Raw genomic sequence first — 15,128 nt, forward strand, 5'->3', positions numbered from 1 at the left:
TGAGGGTTGAGAAGTTCACAGGGGATGAAGTGTTCTGGAATGGAGGTGCACGCTGTACAATCCAGCCTGTATTTAATACTGTGACTGAGCCGCAGGGCACACAAATTAGGATGTCAACAAAACTGCAGCAAGCCCTCAGACTGCTTCCCTGGGGCTCTGCTGTCAGCTCCACCTCTAGCATCTGACTGTAGAGGCAACATGGCTATGGGAAAAATCTAGAAGATAAGACGGTACACACCCAGCACACAGGCAGAGGCAGGAGAATTAGGGATTCAAGGCCAACCTCAGCTACACACCTGGTCAGCCCTGGCTACATGAGACCCAGTCACACAGACACAAAACAAGGCTTGATTCCAGAACTCTGGGACAGAGGCAGGCAGCTCTCTGTGAATTTAAAGCCAGGCTGCTCTACAGAGTGAATTTTAGGTCAGCCTGGTCTACATAATGAGTTTGGGGCTAGCCTCATCTATATAGTAAGCCCATCTCAAAATCAATTAAAAACAAAATGGAGGTCAACAACTATGTGACAGCACTCACGTGGGAATCGCGGGGGACACCAGCAGCAGTACCCTGTGGCAGGAGCCTGTGGGCCAACAGCTGTGGACACAGAGAGGCCCAAACTTCCCCACAGCACCTCTACCCCCACCCCACCCCGACACAGTGTGAGCACTTCTGGGTTTCACCTGACTAGGCCCTGTGTAGTTCACAGCCTTCTGAGGAAATGCCACCTCCATTTCAGACAGGTCCCCTGAGGCCCCAGACTGCTCTTCTCCCACAGTGGCCACTGGGCCAGGGGCTTCTCTGTGGGGAGTTCTGGGTCATGTGGGGTGCGGAAGCAGTGTCCTTGTGGTCCCAGCCACTGCATACTGGGACAACTCTGCTCAGGACAGCCAACCATCCCCCACCATGACAGCCACAGGGTCCCCTGGAGGTGGCAAGGCAGCACATCCCTGCCCCAAGGATCCTCCAGGTGGGAAGCCGACAGCTGGCTTGTCCAGCCCCATAGCCTGAGGGATCCTCGGCGGGACACTGACAGTGGACCGTGCCTCAGGTCTGCACACACTCAGGAATCTACTGACACATACTCCCAGGGCTGGGTCCCTAGCTCCGTGCCTCCCTGCTTCTGGCCCATGCTTGCTGCCCCCTCCCCTTTTCTCTTAGACAGGCAGACCAGCCTGGGGCCTCCCCGAGAGGCCTGCAATTTGGAGAAGCCACCACTTCTCCCTTTTATCTTCCTGAGACAGAGCCAGGTTGGCCTTCACCCTTGTTCATCGTGCCCCCACCATCCCGGGCAGAGGCTTGGCGCCCAGGCCTTCCATGCCAGTCAGGACGACAGCAGAGCCCACGCCCTTCTCTGCGGCTGTTACCTGCCCTGCAGCTCTGCAAGCCAGTGTGCCTGCAGGTGCCGCTAACAGCCATCCTGACTGGACAAACCTGGCCTCTGGCTTGTGCTGAGGGAGCTGGGGACCCACCACCTGCTGCTGGCTGCCCATCCCTCGGGGCTTTCTGGGGACAGTTCTGGGGATTCCCTTCAGTGCTGCCAAGCTGGGGCAAGCAGGAGCTCCCTGCCTCTGTATAATACCAGCTCTGGGTTGGGCCTCAGGGGACTTTGAATAACCCTCTCAGCTGGGTGTCGCCACCTCAAAGGAGATGATCCCTGCAGAGGGCCAGACCAACAAGGTACTGAAAGTTTCATTTGTCCAGTTCTTTTTTTTTTTTTTTTTTTTTTTTTTAGTTTTCGAGACAGGGTTTCTCTGTGTAGCCTTGGCCATCCTGGACTCGCTTTGTAGACCAGGCTGGCCTCGAACTCACAGCGATCCGCCTGCCTCTGCCTCCCGAGTGCTGGGATTAAAGGCATGCGCCATCACGCCCGGCTTCATTTGTCCAGTTCTAAAGTTTTATTTTGAGACAGGTCACTAGCTGCCTGGGCTGGCTTCATGGTGTAGCTCAGGCTGGCCCTGAGTCTCCATCCGCTTGCTGAAGCCTTGCAAGGGCTAGGCTGGCCTCAGCATGTCAGCCTGCTGTGGGTCTCTTTTACAACATTTTCTGTTTCTCCACCGCATTCCCACCAAGACCGTTCTAGAAAGTGGAGTGGCAGAAGGCCTTGTGTCCTCTTAGAAAGTAGGAGGGTTTTTTGTTTTGTTTTCAAGGGAGAAGCAAATAGTTTCTTTCCCTCTCCCTCTCTCTTTCTGAGACAGTGTTTCTCTGTCCTTGACTCACTCTGTAGACCAGGCTGGCCTCGAACTCACAGACATCAACTTGCTTCTGCCTCCCAAGTGCTGGAATCAAAGGCGTGCACCGCCACCCCCCTGTGCAAATATTTTCTAGAAACTCTTGGGATGGGTAGAACCCCTATCAAAACCAACTGCTTTCTATCAGGGACAAACGTTCTCTAGCAGAGACCTGGTTGGCCACAGCCTATCACCCTCCTCCCCACACAGTCCCTGGTCACCGTCTGGGTGCCTCCTCTCGGGCCCTCTTAGTGGACTTCCAACAGCTTCTCAGAATGGGATACCAGCACCTCTGGGTCCTCTTCTCCAGACTTCCGTCCCACTGATGAACAGGACATGACAGACACTTAGAATCATCTAGAAGGACAGGAGGTTAGCTGAGACTGCTCTTTTACCCCAGCACCCACACACTCCTCTTCCGCCCTTTCTGAGAACAAAACAAGAAAACAGCACTAGGCAATGTGGCTCTGACCCCTCCCAGGCTAGGGCATAGGGCTCAGGAGCCCAGGGTCACCCACTTCCTTCCCCTGTTGCCTCATCCGGCAGCCACCTTGGGGACAGGACCCAAGCTGGTTCCATGTGCTCATTCTGTGGCAGGGCAGCCCAGAACCTGAGCAAGCAAGGACTCTGGGCCACCTCCACATGGAAAGGGACACTGGGGTGACTGGGAGGGCAGTGCCTAAGTCTCGGGGTTCACAGCCAGCACTCCAACAAAGACAAAACAAAGTTGAAATGAGGCTTCTGCACCCCTGCTGTTTTGAGTCAGCTTTGGGTTGTGACTACATACTGGAGCCCTAGAGGGGACCTTTACGACAGTGATCATTTCCCACAGGGCAGCAGGCACAGATCTATTTTGCTGATGAAGAAACTAAGGCTAATTTTCTTGTTTATAGGAGTGTACATTCTGGCTTTCTTTTTTTTTTTTTAAGACAGGACTTCTCTGTGTAGCTTTAGCTGTCCTGGAGCAGACTGCCTCAAACTCACAGAGATCTACCTGCCTCCCTGAGTGCTGAGATTACCACCACAACCGACTCACTCTGAGTTTCTGATCTAAATACAGAAAAATACCAAAACCAAAATAAGCAAGAAGCAGGGGTGGAGCTCCTGCCTAGAATCCATCTGCCAGTGAGCGGCTAGGGGTGTGTGTGTGTGGGGGAGTGGGGTAAGAGGGGCTAGGGGTGTGTGTGGGGGAGTGGGGCAAGAGGGGCTAGGGGTGTGTGTGGGAGAATGGGGTAAGAGGGGCCAGGGGTGTGTGTGGGGGAGTGGGATAAGAGGGGCCAGGGGTGTGTGGGGGGGAGTGGGGTAAGAGGGGCCAGGGGTGTGTGTGGGGAAGTGGGGTAAGAGGGGTTAGGGGTGTGTGTGTGGGGGAGTGGGGTAAGAGGGGTTAGGGGTGTGTGTGTGGGGAAGTGGGGCAAGAGGGGCTAGGGGTGTATGTGGGGGAGTGGGGTAAGAGGGGTTAGGGGTGTGGGGGAGTGGGGTAAGAGGGGTTAGGGGTGTGGGGGGAGGAGTAGGGTAAGAGGGGTTAGGGGTGTGTGTGGGGGAGTGGGGTAAGAGGGGTTAGGGGTGTGTGGGGTAAGAGGGGCTAGGGGTGTGTGGGAGTGGGGTAAGAGGGGCTAGGGGTGTGTGTGAGTGGGGCAAGAGGGGCTAGGGGTGTGTGTGAGTGGGGTAAGAGGGGCTAGGGGTGTGTGTGAGTGGGGTAAGAGGGGCCAGGGCGTGTGTGGGGGGGAGTGGGGCAAGAGGGGCTAGGGGTGTGGGGGGAGTGGGGCAAGGGGGGCTAGGGGTGTGGGGGGAGTGGGATAAGGGGGGCTAGGGGTGTGTGTGGGGGGGAGTGGGGTAAGAGGGGCTAGGGGTGTGGGGGGAGTGGGATAAGGGGGGCTAGGGGTGTGGGGGGGGAGTGGGGCAAGAGGGGCTAGGGGGGTGGGGGGAGTGGGGCAAGGGGGGCTAGGGGTGTGTGTGTGGGGGAGTGGGGCAAGAGGGGCCAGGGGCGTGTGTGTGGGGGAGTGGGGCAAGAGGGGCTAGGGGTGTGGGGGGAGTGGGGTAAGAGGGGCTAGGGGTCTGTGGGGAGTGGGGTAAGAGGGGCCAAGGGGTGTGTGGGGAGTGGGGTAAGAGGGGCTGGAGGTGTGATCAGGGGTGCGTGCTTCCTAGGAATGTGTTCTAAGGTTTTATATCCAAGTCCCTCTGGGGTGAGGGAAAGGCGGGCAGGGAGGTCTTCAGAAGAGGGAACTGCTCCTATGCTGGCCTTAACCTCACAGACTCCTGCTGTCAGTTTCTACCCTTTCTGGTGAAGACATTCGAAGCTGGGCATTCTGAGAAGGCCAGCAGAGTTCCCAACTGTGGAGATCCCTGGAAACTTCCCTGTGAAGTCATTTTCGGAGGAGTTGGGGGGATTTCCACAGCCTGGCCAGGCCGAAGCATTTCCATTGGGCACTGGCTGCACATGACCCACCGGGACTTTTCCTAGTGAGGGGGTCCTGCCGGAAGTGTACAAATGAGCGGGGCCATCCCACCTGGTGAACATCACAGGGGCAAACAGTGAGGATCTGAACCCACACTCTGTTCAGAATGGGGCCTGGCCGAGCCCTCCTCTTCCTGCCCCTCCCTCACGCGCTAGGCAGACAGACTTGCCTGCCACACCTGGCTTCTGAAGTGGCAGTTTGCAAGCTTCCTGAGAGATGAATGACCGGGTCTCATGGGTTCCAACATAGAGCTGGGGAGAAAAAATACTAACACACTTGCCACAGCCTGGGAGACTGAGTTCCAAGGGAATCCACGCAGATCAGACCCTTCCTCCTGTACCCTCCTCGCACGCAAAATAAGATAGATGCAAACTCCTTTAAGGGTCAAACAACACATGCAAACAAAACCCCTGCACCGTGCGGCAGACAGAGAGGCACAGCCCCTCCCCATTCTGCCGCCCACCGCCCCCGCCTTCCCGCAGGTGGAAGGCAGTGTCTGAGACACCCCTAAGGACAGTGGCAGACTCAGGTCATACAGAGGTCACCGAGGCATTACCTCTGTGGCTGAAACCCAGCCGACCTCACTCAGCTGTGTTGCAAACCAAGACCTCTCCTGCACTTGGGAAGCTGAGGCAGGAGAATGGCTTTGGGCTGAGAGCTCTGGGCCAAGTTAGACCCCACAGCACGATGCTGTATCTTTAAGAAATAATGAATACAAAATAATGAATACAGCCGGCAGTGGGGGCCACACCTTTATTCCCAACACTTGGGAGGCAGAGACAGGCAGATCGCTCGCTGTGAGTTCAAGGCCAGCCTGGTCTACACAGAAAAACCCTGGCTCAAGAAAACAGAAAAACCTTGGCTCGAGAAAACAACAAAACAAAAAACAACCAAGGCTACACAGTGAGACCATGTCTCAGGAGCTAAGTAACTAATAAATATGGCTCCAGGCGCTTGCTGCAGAGGCCTGGAGCCCTGACTCGGCTCTGTGGAATCTCAATGCAATTGACTGATAGACAGAGACAGCTCCAATGCAACTGATAGACAGAGGCAACTCTAATGCAATTGATAGACAGAGCCAGCTCCAGGAAGTTGTCATCCACACACAGGCAAGAGGAGCATAAATATCACACAAACACATGCACAGTAGTAAATAGTTTTAGGTTTTGGTCCCCCACCCTCACCCCCAAGACAGGGTCTCTCTGTGTAGCCCTGGCTGTCCTGGAACTCATTCTGTAGACCAGGCTGACCTCAAACTCTGAGATCTGCCTGCCTCTGCCTCCCAAGTGCTGGGATTACAGGACTGTGCTGCCACTGCCTGGCTTCTTTTTATTTTAACATTTGTTTTTTCACCTGCTGTCATTGCTTTCACTACCATCACCATCAGCACATTATTTACTGTGCACGTGCACTATGGTGAGCTCGTGAGGCTGGAGGACCACCTGAGGGGGTCGGCCCTCGCCGTTCATCTGTGGGTCCCGCGGGATCCCCCACCCTTGCATTTTGTCTCTTTTTTATGTGCCTGTGGGGGTGGATATTGAGATGTGTTTGCCTGCATGTATGTGTGTGACTGGGGCCACTAGACTCTCAGATTCTCTGGGACTGCTTCAAGGCTTGTGAGCCGACATGTGGGGGTTGAAACCTGAAGCTTGGTTCTTGCAGGAGCGGCTGGTGCTCACGGCCGCAGGTCTCTCCAGCCCAGCACTGGTCATGTCTTAAATGTGATAAAAGAGATTTAGCATCTTGGTTATAGGGGTTGGTCCTTTCTGGTGCTGTGGATGGAACCAAGGCCACCACAGAGCCAGTCACAAGCAGGCTGCACCCCAGGCCTGCCTTTTTCTCTGCCCTTATTTATTTATTTATTTTTTGGTTTTTCAAGACAGGGTCTCTCTGTGTTAGCTTTGGCTGTCCTGGACTCGCTTTGTAGACCAGGCTGGCCTCGAACTCATAGCGATCCACCTGCCTCTGCCTCCCGAGTGCTGGGATTAAAGGCGTGCGCCACCACGCCCGGCTCTCTGTCCTTATTTTTTAATTAAAAATTTTTATTTTATGGCCAGGCATAGCGGCACATGCCTTTAACCCCAGCACTCAGGAGGCAGAAGCAGGCAGATCGCTGTGAGCTCGAGGCCAGCCTGGTCTACAGAGAGAGAGTCCAGGACAGCCAGGGCTACACAGAGAAACCCTGTCTCAAAAAACAAAACAAAACAAAACAAAACAAAAGGGGCTGGAGGCATGACTCTGCTTAAGAGCACTTACTGCTTTTGCAGAGGACCGGGGTTTGGGTCCTCCCACTCACCTGGTGGCTCACAAGTACATGTGACTTCCTGGGGCTCCTGTAGGCAGGGGGCAGACACACACTCAGGCTCACACCCATATGATAAATAAATACAAAAAGTATAAGCATCCTAAGCCAGAGCCATGTCGTCCATGCCAGGCGCTGACCCGAACTGGAAGAGCACCCCACAGCCACGCAGCACCCTTCACTGTCATCCTGGGGCCTCTGCCTACTCCACGTGTCACTCATCCAGGACAGATAGAATTCAAACCATGTTTCTACAGCTTTCAGTCCATCCTAACATTGAATAATCGACTCTAGGGCTGGAGAGATGGCTCCGTGGTTAAGAGTGTCAGCTGCTCTTCCAGAGGACTTGGGTTCAATTCCCAGCACCACACGGCAGTTCATAGCTGTCTGCAACTCCTGCTCCTGACATCCTTACACGGACACACACTTAGGCAAAACAACAGCACACAGTACAAATAAATTAGCCAGGCGCAGTGGGGCACATCTGTGATCCCAGCACTTGGGAGGCAGAGGCAGGTGGATCGCTGTGAGTTTGAGGCCAGCCTGGCCTACAAAGCAAGTTCAGGACAGTCAGGGCTACACAGAGAAACCCTGTCTTGAAACAAAACAAACAAACAAAAAAACTAAATAAATTCTACTTTGGGGCTGTGCTTATTTCTCATTCCCCTCTAATACTGGAGAGGAACCCAAGCCCTGGCACATCCTAAATTAATGTTCTGCCGCTGAGCCATGCCCTCTGGCACCCACTGAAGGAGTCTAGGCAGGGGCTCCAGGCATGAACATGCCCCTCCTCCTTGCTCCTTTTGAAATGAGGATTCATGAAGTGGCCCAGGCTGCCCTTGAACTTAAATGGAACTGTAGTGGATCAAGGCAGAGAAACGACAGACACGTCGGCCGTGGTGGCGCATGCCTTTAATCCCAGCACTCGGGAGACAGAGGCAGACGGATCGCTGTGAGTTCGAGGCCAACCTGGTCTACAAAGTGAGTCCAGGGCAGTCAAGGCTACACAGAGAAACCCTGTCTCGAAAAACCAAAAGAAAAAAGAAAAAAAGAAACTGCCATTAAAGTTAACATTCTGTGTTCTATTTTCGAATTTCCCCTGTCCCCCCTTCTCAATGGCTTGCTTGCTTTATTTATTTGTTTGTTTGTTTGTTTGTTTTTCGAGACGGGTTCTCTGTGTAGCCTTGACTGTCCTGGACTCGCTTTGTAGACCAGCCTGGCTTCGAACTCAGTGATTTGCCTGCCTCTGCCTCCCGAGTGCTGGGATTAAAGACGTGCACCACCACGCCTGGCCTGTCCCCCCCCCTCCAATGGCTTCCCCCCCCCCTTTTTTTTTTTGGCCGGGGGAGCGGTGATGAGTAGCGGGGATGGAACCCAGGGCTTTCTACACACAAGGCAAACGCTTCGCCCCTAAACAAGAGCCCCGACCGTCAGTGAATTTTTATCGGAAACGTGACCGTTTCAAAGAAATTAGTCTGGCGGCGGAAGATGGGACGGTGGGTCCGACCTGGCATCTTGAAGGGCCAGCCTGTGCTACCGGAGACCTCAAATATTAAAAAAGGGGGGGTTGCGATCCCTGACGCTCACTTCCCCCCCTTTTGACAGGTTCAGGTCCCCACCTCCCACCCTGGGCCCCTGTTGAGTCGCTGGGCATTGTCATGCCGAGGTACGGGGTCCCCGCCGCCCGCCTTCGCCCTCGGAGCACGCACCTGGCCGCCTGAGGACGTCCGGAGCCGACCCACGCCCTTCTCGCCGAGCCTCGGGCCGCGCCCGCCCGCTCGCAGAGGGACACGCCGCCCGCCTAGCCGCGCCCGCCGGATTTACTTCCCTTAAAGGGCCGGGGGCGGACGGAGGCGTGGCGGCCGAGCTCCCGAGGACCCAGCACGAAAGGCGGGCACTGACTGAGGCGCGGCCGCACCCGGGCGCCCCAGAGACTGGGGCAGGCGAGGCTCATTGGCCGGAGTCCTACGGTTGGAGGGCGGTGCCAAGCCTTAGCGCATGCGTGAGGCGCTGTGGATGGGGCGGAGCCAATACGGGCGAGGCAGACTGGCATTACCAAGAGCCAATTGTAACAGGATTGTGTCCAGCTCTGGGGAGGAGCCAGATCCAGGGGCGGAGCCAGGCGTGGGACGGAAGTTAGAGTAAGAGATCGGGGACCGGTGACAGGCGGAGCCATCCCCGGTAGGGGGCGGAGTCAGGCCTGAGGTAGGGCCAGGCGGGGGGCGGGACCAGATTTGTGGGCGGGGCCGTGCCCGGGGCGGAAAGGGGCGGGGCCAGAGCTGGAGGCCAGGCGGGCCAGGGGCGGGGGATGGCGCATCCGGGTGCAGAGCGCGCGCCTTTCGTTGGTGCAGAGTGACGGGGCGTGGCGCGAGCGATGCCGTTGGCTGGTGTGCCGCTGGAGGGCACGGCGCTGGCGGCGCTGATGGCTGGGCACTGCCTGCCGGGCCAGGCCGTGGCCGTGCTGCTGTGCCTGGGCATGACAGCAGCGCTGGTTCGGGGCTGCCTACAGTGCGACCCCAATTTCTCGGAGAAGTTCTCTTTCTACAGCAACCACTTGAACCTCAAGTCCTGGTGGGTAGGTGACATCCCCGTGTCCCGGGTGCTGCTCAGCGACTGGAGCGAGAACACGATGAAGGAGCTACGTCTGTCCATCCCCCCCGAGATCAGTGAGCGGCGGAGCCCATCCTAGGGTCAGAAGAGCAGCCGGGACCAGGGCAGGGCCGCTCATCTGCTTCCTCTTCCTCCCGCCCTCAGCCCGGGAGAAGCTGGATCAAGTGGCAACAGTCGTGTACCGGAAGATGGACCAGCTGTACCAGGGGAAAATGTACTACCCAGGTAAAGAGGGAAACTGAGGCAGGGCCAATGCGTGCCGCCGGGCACCTGAGCCTGACCGACCTGTTGTGACTTTCACATCAGGGTATTTACCCAATGAGCTGCGGGACATCTTCTGGGAGCAAGTGCGCCTCATCAAGAACTCCATCATAGAGAGTGAGCAGTGGGCTCCACAGAGGGGACAATGCCTGTGGCAGCCCGGTGCTTCCGGGCTGGGGGCACTGGAAACAGGGTTCAGGAGGGAGTGGGTCTGCAGGAGGCCCTTTTTGCATGAATGGTCACCAGCACACCCATTACCCCCTCACATGTCAAACTAGTGTCCTCGTGGCCCTGGGGGCATTGTAGCCACCCTTCTCCTAGGTTAGCCCCACCTGGCACTGGGGCCCTCCTTGAAGGACCCCTTCCCACTTCTATAAAACACACGTGGCACATGCCTGTTATCCCAGCGCTCTGCAATGAGAGAACGAGGCAAGAGGATTGTCACACATCAGCCTAGGATACCTTCTGTGTGCCAGGCTAGCCTGGGCTACAGAAACAGAAGTGGGGCTGGGTTCTTAAGCTCTAGGGCCTTATCAGAAGGCCCTGTCCTGTCCTGTCTTCCCCCTCCCTAGGCCGAGTCAACTGTCAGCGTAACTGTGGTAAGTGAACCATGGATCAGGCTGAGGGCCACAGCAGCAGGGGCCCAGGCTGGTGGGGTGGGGACAGCGACGGACCAGGGGAGCCTGCGGCCGCCTCTCATATATTGCAGGCATCACCCAGTTTGAGGCCATCTCCTGCATCAACTGCACAGACACGAATGTTGTCTGCTTTGGCTATGACTGCAAGTATGGCTCAGCTGCCAATCCTGCTGCCCCTGGGGTGCCAGGATCATCACTTGGGCAGGGGAGGGAGCTTGGGCCATGGGGATACCCCAGCACCTTTGTCCCCTTCAGGACATCATCGCAGTGGCATTCAGCTGTACATGACCTTCTGAATTACATGTGAGCTGGGGTTTATTGGGTACCAGGACTCAGACAGGGGAACACTGAGAGAGGCTGCCTGGTCTCCTGACTCCAAACCTACTGTCGTTGTAGACAAGCCTGGACCAAGTAAGTTCCATCTCCACTCTGAGGGTTGGAAGCTTGCAGAGGCCCAGGAGGACCTCACCCTCACCCCTCAAGGGTCTCCAAGCTCAGCTTGAGGAAGGGGGCAGCCCATCCTGGCTGAAGGGTCTTCATGAGCTACCCTGAGTTGGTAGCAGACTTGAAGGGTGTAATTGGAGCCCCATTCTATTTCAGACATGCTGTAAGCAATGGGTAAGATCGGGCTTTCCACTCAAGAGGGGGGAGCAGGGAGTGATGGGGTGAGGTGAGAAGGGTGGGGAGAGAGGAGGAAGGGAGGGATGGGAGTGAGGGGAGGAGGGGCAGAGGGATGGGAGGAGGTCTGTGGGGAGGGATGCTGGGCGGGCCTGTGAGCCTGGGGGCACACTGGACATCTGTAATCACACCCACCTGTGTGGCCACTGCGTGAACCACGCTGTCTTCCTTTCCTCCGGCGGCCTCACCTTGCATGAGCAGAACCGCGCCAACCTTGTGAGTGAGCTAGGAAATAAGGCTACAGAGAAGCAGGTGGCCTGGGGGAAGCACAGAGCTCCAAAGTCAAGTGATAGGGCCTGAAATGGTCGGCGTTGGGGTGGTGGTGGTGATGGCCCCACCTGGCACTTTTCAGGGCTTAAGAACAGGCAGGGAGTGGGTGTAGCTGTGCATACCTATAGCCCCAGCCTTCCAGGAAGCTGAGGCAGGAGGCTCTCAAACAGGCTAGCTGGGCAGCCAAGGAAGGGAGGCGGGAGGACATGTGTGACCAATGGGGCTTAGGGTACCTCCTCCTCCCCCAAAGCCTTTCACCGAGCTTAAGGTGTCTGGAACAGCAGCATCTGGTCAACCTGACCTTGGAAAATGCCTCTGAGTGTCTGACCCAGCACTGACAGAGGCTGCCTGCCCAAACCCCATTGGGACCAGAACTCAACTGTGCCGTTGTAGCCTGCTCCTTTGGGAGAGGCTTGCAGTGGCCTGCCTTGGGTGGGTCACCCCCTCCCACTCTATGGAGCCCAAGCTGGGACAGGGCAGGGAGATGGGCTTGTGTAGATAGTATGGAGGCCCCCCCTGGGCAGGGCCCCCAGAGATATTTTGATTAAAGTGCCCTGACATTTCTCATGATCAACAATCATTTTCTGCCAGATTTAGCTGGCATGGGTTCCCATGGTGGTGGCATGAGCTTTGCCTGAACCTGGTGTGTGGGCGTAGGGGAATCCCAGTGTCCTACTCAGAGAGGGAGGGACCAAACAGCCTGGCTGGTACCTGCAGCATCCCAGTCCTCCTGAGTGACTGTGGCTAGGGCTGCAGAAGGGTGGGGTCAGCCCAGAGCATGCCACGCAGCAGATGACCTTGAACTCCTGATGTTCCTCAGTGCTGGATGGCAGGTGTGCCATCAGGCCTTCCTGCACTGAACCCAGGTTCTGCCCTCCTGTGAGATAAAGCCTCAGCCCCTAGGGCCAGGTTGACCTTGAATAGTTCTCTCAGCCTCAGGATGGTGATGCAGAGCGGATAAAAGCTGGGCCAGGCCTGTCTGAGTACCTAAGAACAGGTGACCAAGCTGGGTGGGGGTGGCTGACTGGATCCGGGAGATCCAGGGCTCGTGCATGGACTCTTCAGTTGTGGTGTCCTCCACCTGGTTTCCTTGCCGCTTGTAGTGTTCCTTGGCCCCACACTGACAGGGGTGCCATTGTTGGTGTGCATACCTATAGCTGTGGCTCACACTGGAAGCTGCAGGGTAGCAGGGGTTTTACAAGGACTACATCACACAGCAGCATGACAAGCCCTTCCTTCCCTCAAAGGGACTGGGCGGTAGGGCAGTGTGAACTAGACGAACCACACTGGGTTTATGTAGGGAGCTCAAGCTGCACTGTGGTCACTCATCAACCACAAGCAACGGTCAGTGTGCACAGCTACTGTATTTTTTGGACTGTAAGACACCCCCCACCAAAAAAAGTGTGCGGGGGATTAGTGTACCTTATGGTCCATTGCTGTTTTTTAAGACATGGTTTCTGCATAGCCCAGGCTGGGGAGAGTGGTGAGATGGTTCAGTGGGCAAAGTGTTCGCTGTACATACCTCAGAGCCTGACTTTGAATTCTAGCAGTGAGTAGACAGGAAGCTGGCTAGCCACCCACCTGCAGGCTCCGTGAGGGGAAGTGGTGGTTCAGGACAACACTGCCCTCTGGCTCTGCCTGCACCCACGCGTAAAGGTTGGGGAAACTCACTGGGCCCCAGGAGCCTAAATGGCATTTTGGGGAAGTGCTCTAGGGTACAGTGGGAATACAACACACAAATGTTTTTCGACTCTTTATTGGGTCATTGTGACACCGATCGTCAGCAGCGTGATATATCTCCCTTCACATGGGAATGTCGACAGCACGTCAATCATGGAACATCATAGAGCTGGAGGGTCACATGGGGTCGGTAACAGAGTCCTCTACATGCTAGAGTGACAGTTGTCCTCAAAGAACAGCCAGAATGTCTGTAGACCAGTGTCACCTCTGAGGAAGGCTCAGCTTGTGCCCAGCTACCCAGTATCCAGGTTGGGGTCCCTTTACCTTGCCCAGGATTGGCGGGGTGAGCATCGAATCCTCCTGGGATGCACACCCTCCACTGCAAGGCGCTTGGCCCTCCATAGCTGTGGCCCAGCGCAGGGGCAAGCCCATGATGTGTAGTGACAAACTGAGGGGCATAGATTGCGCTCCTTCACTGACCCCCCACAATGGAACCCCAAGACAGACCAGAATTCTGTTGAACAGAAGTAAATCAAAGGGCCATCCATCCCTGCTGTCGCAGCTGAGCTGCAGACCACCCCACAAGGACACTTTGTCCACCTGGCCACGCGGGCTCTGGGGGAGGCCTAACAGCTGGCCTGGTCAGCTCTCCACAGGTGCTACCAGTTGCGTATTTGGTGACAGCAGCAGCTGGAAGGGTTCCTCCTGACACAGCATGGGGGCACAAGAGTGGGGCCACATCAGCCCCACTGCTGTAACCCTGGAGTCCCCATAGCCACCTTCAAGAAGCGGGTGGAGCTGGGAGCCCCCTGCTGGCCGGGGCTGGGATGGCCCTCTGGGCCACAGGAGTGTGGATTGGAATGAAAAGGACAATAAAATAAGTTGATGCAACACAGGACCTCAGGGTCACACAGTGGAGGCCGGTGGCGTTACATTAATGCTGGGTGTGGGGACAGTACACAAAGAGGCAACACCTATCACGTCTGCCTGTGATCTGCTGGGCATTCTGGGCGCTGCCACTCAGCACTGGGCCAGCGTGGTCTTCATTTCCTCCAACAGGCTGCTGAGCAGCGTGGCGTCATTGCACTTCCCGTCTACCGACACGGAGCTCTCCCCCTAGGGGACAGCCACATATACATGGGGTAGGGGTGGGCCCAGGGCTGCAAAAGCCACCCCTCCTATGCAGCTGGACTAGACCTCACTTTATAGCTTTGAAGGACAGCAGCCTGACTGGTCTGGAGTGCAGTGACCTGCTCAGTGTGCACACCGCCCACCAGGCCTGGCAGTGCTGTGCCCGCCCTGTTCTTCCCTTGTCTCGTGTCCCATTATAGCAGCATGTGGAGGGCCTGGCGCAACTGTGGGGTGGTACAGCTGGGGGGCATGCTCTAACTGTGGGAGACTGGCTGACCTCTTGGGATGGGGACCTTGAGGAAGAACCCTGGACATGGCAGGTGTGTGGGAAACTCAGCCTCTAGCTGAGAGTGCCCTGCCGTTGCTGGGGACTCACCTTCTTTACCAGTAGACAGACATGGTGGCCCTGGATGGAGCGGCTGTACATGGAGGCGCAGGAGTCTACTCGCTCCACAACTGCAACAGGTGGGGGAGTCAGGCCCATGCTCTCTGGCAGGGCCCTCTCCAGCCAGGGCCGCCAGGACACAGGAGCTGGGGCTCAGGCCCTGTGCAGGAAGGGCCTGGCTGGGGTGGGAGGGTGGCTCCTGTGATTTGTGGGATAGATCCATCAAGAGTGATGTTGCTTACCGGAAAAATGGTGGTGGAAGCAGATCTTTGCCAGAAGGTTCTGGAAAGACATACTAATGCCATCGACTTTGATAGAGTTCATGCTCAGGTCTCCCGACTCCAGCAACTTGGCAAAGGCGTCACTGTGGGAGGGCAGAAGCAAGGGTGGGGTCAGGCCTGCCACCCCAACAGGAGTACTTCAGGTGCACGGGACCATCAGAGGTAGACAGGCACACGGGGCAGGGCTGGGGACAGAGCAGCAGCA

The 15,128-nt window shown here is 56.6% G+C and overlaps 2 protein-coding genes across 2 annotated transcripts in view; one reads left to right on the forward strand and one right to left on the reverse strand.

Moving 5' to 3' along the window:
• The first annotated feature begins 9,353 nt into the window (after positions 1–9,353).
• Izumo4 (IZUMO family member 4) lies at positions 9,354–11,887 on the forward strand. Its single transcript, XM_051172721.1, has 9 exons — positions 9,354–9,655; positions 9,744–9,824; positions 9,906–9,977; positions 10,433–10,459; positions 10,570–10,645; positions 10,754–10,801; positions 10,895–10,909; positions 11,099–11,105; positions 11,575–11,887. The coding sequence occupies exons 1-9, from the start codon at positions 9,364–9,366 to the stop codon at positions 11,782–11,784; spliced, it is 828 nt and encodes a 275-aa protein (XP_051028678.1). The 5' UTR covers positions 9,354–9,363; the 3' UTR covers positions 11,785–11,887.
• Positions 11,888–13,165: 1,278 nt separating this feature from the next.
• Positions 13,166–15,128, reverse strand: part of Ap3d1 (adaptor related protein complex 3 subunit delta 1) — a 32,063-nt gene continuing 30,100 nt past the window's right edge. The window contains exons 29-31 of the mRNA XM_051172653.1: positions 14,885–15,006; positions 14,634–14,713; positions 13,166–14,242 (exon numbers count right to left, since the gene is read on the reverse strand). Of these exons, the coding sequence (XP_051028610.1) occupies positions 14,147–14,242; positions 14,634–14,713; positions 14,885–15,006 (298 nt within the window). The 3' untranslated portion in view covers positions 13,166–14,146. The remainder of the gene's footprint in view (positions 14,243–14,633; positions 14,714–14,884; positions 15,007–15,128) is intronic.

Source organism: Acomys russatus, chromosome 31 (assembly GCF_903995435.1).
Source record: "Acomys russatus chromosome 31, mAcoRus1.1, whole genome shotgun sequence".
In the NCBI taxonomy this organism is placed as follows: Eukaryota; Metazoa; Chordata; class Mammalia; order Rodentia; family Muridae; genus Acomys; species Acomys russatus.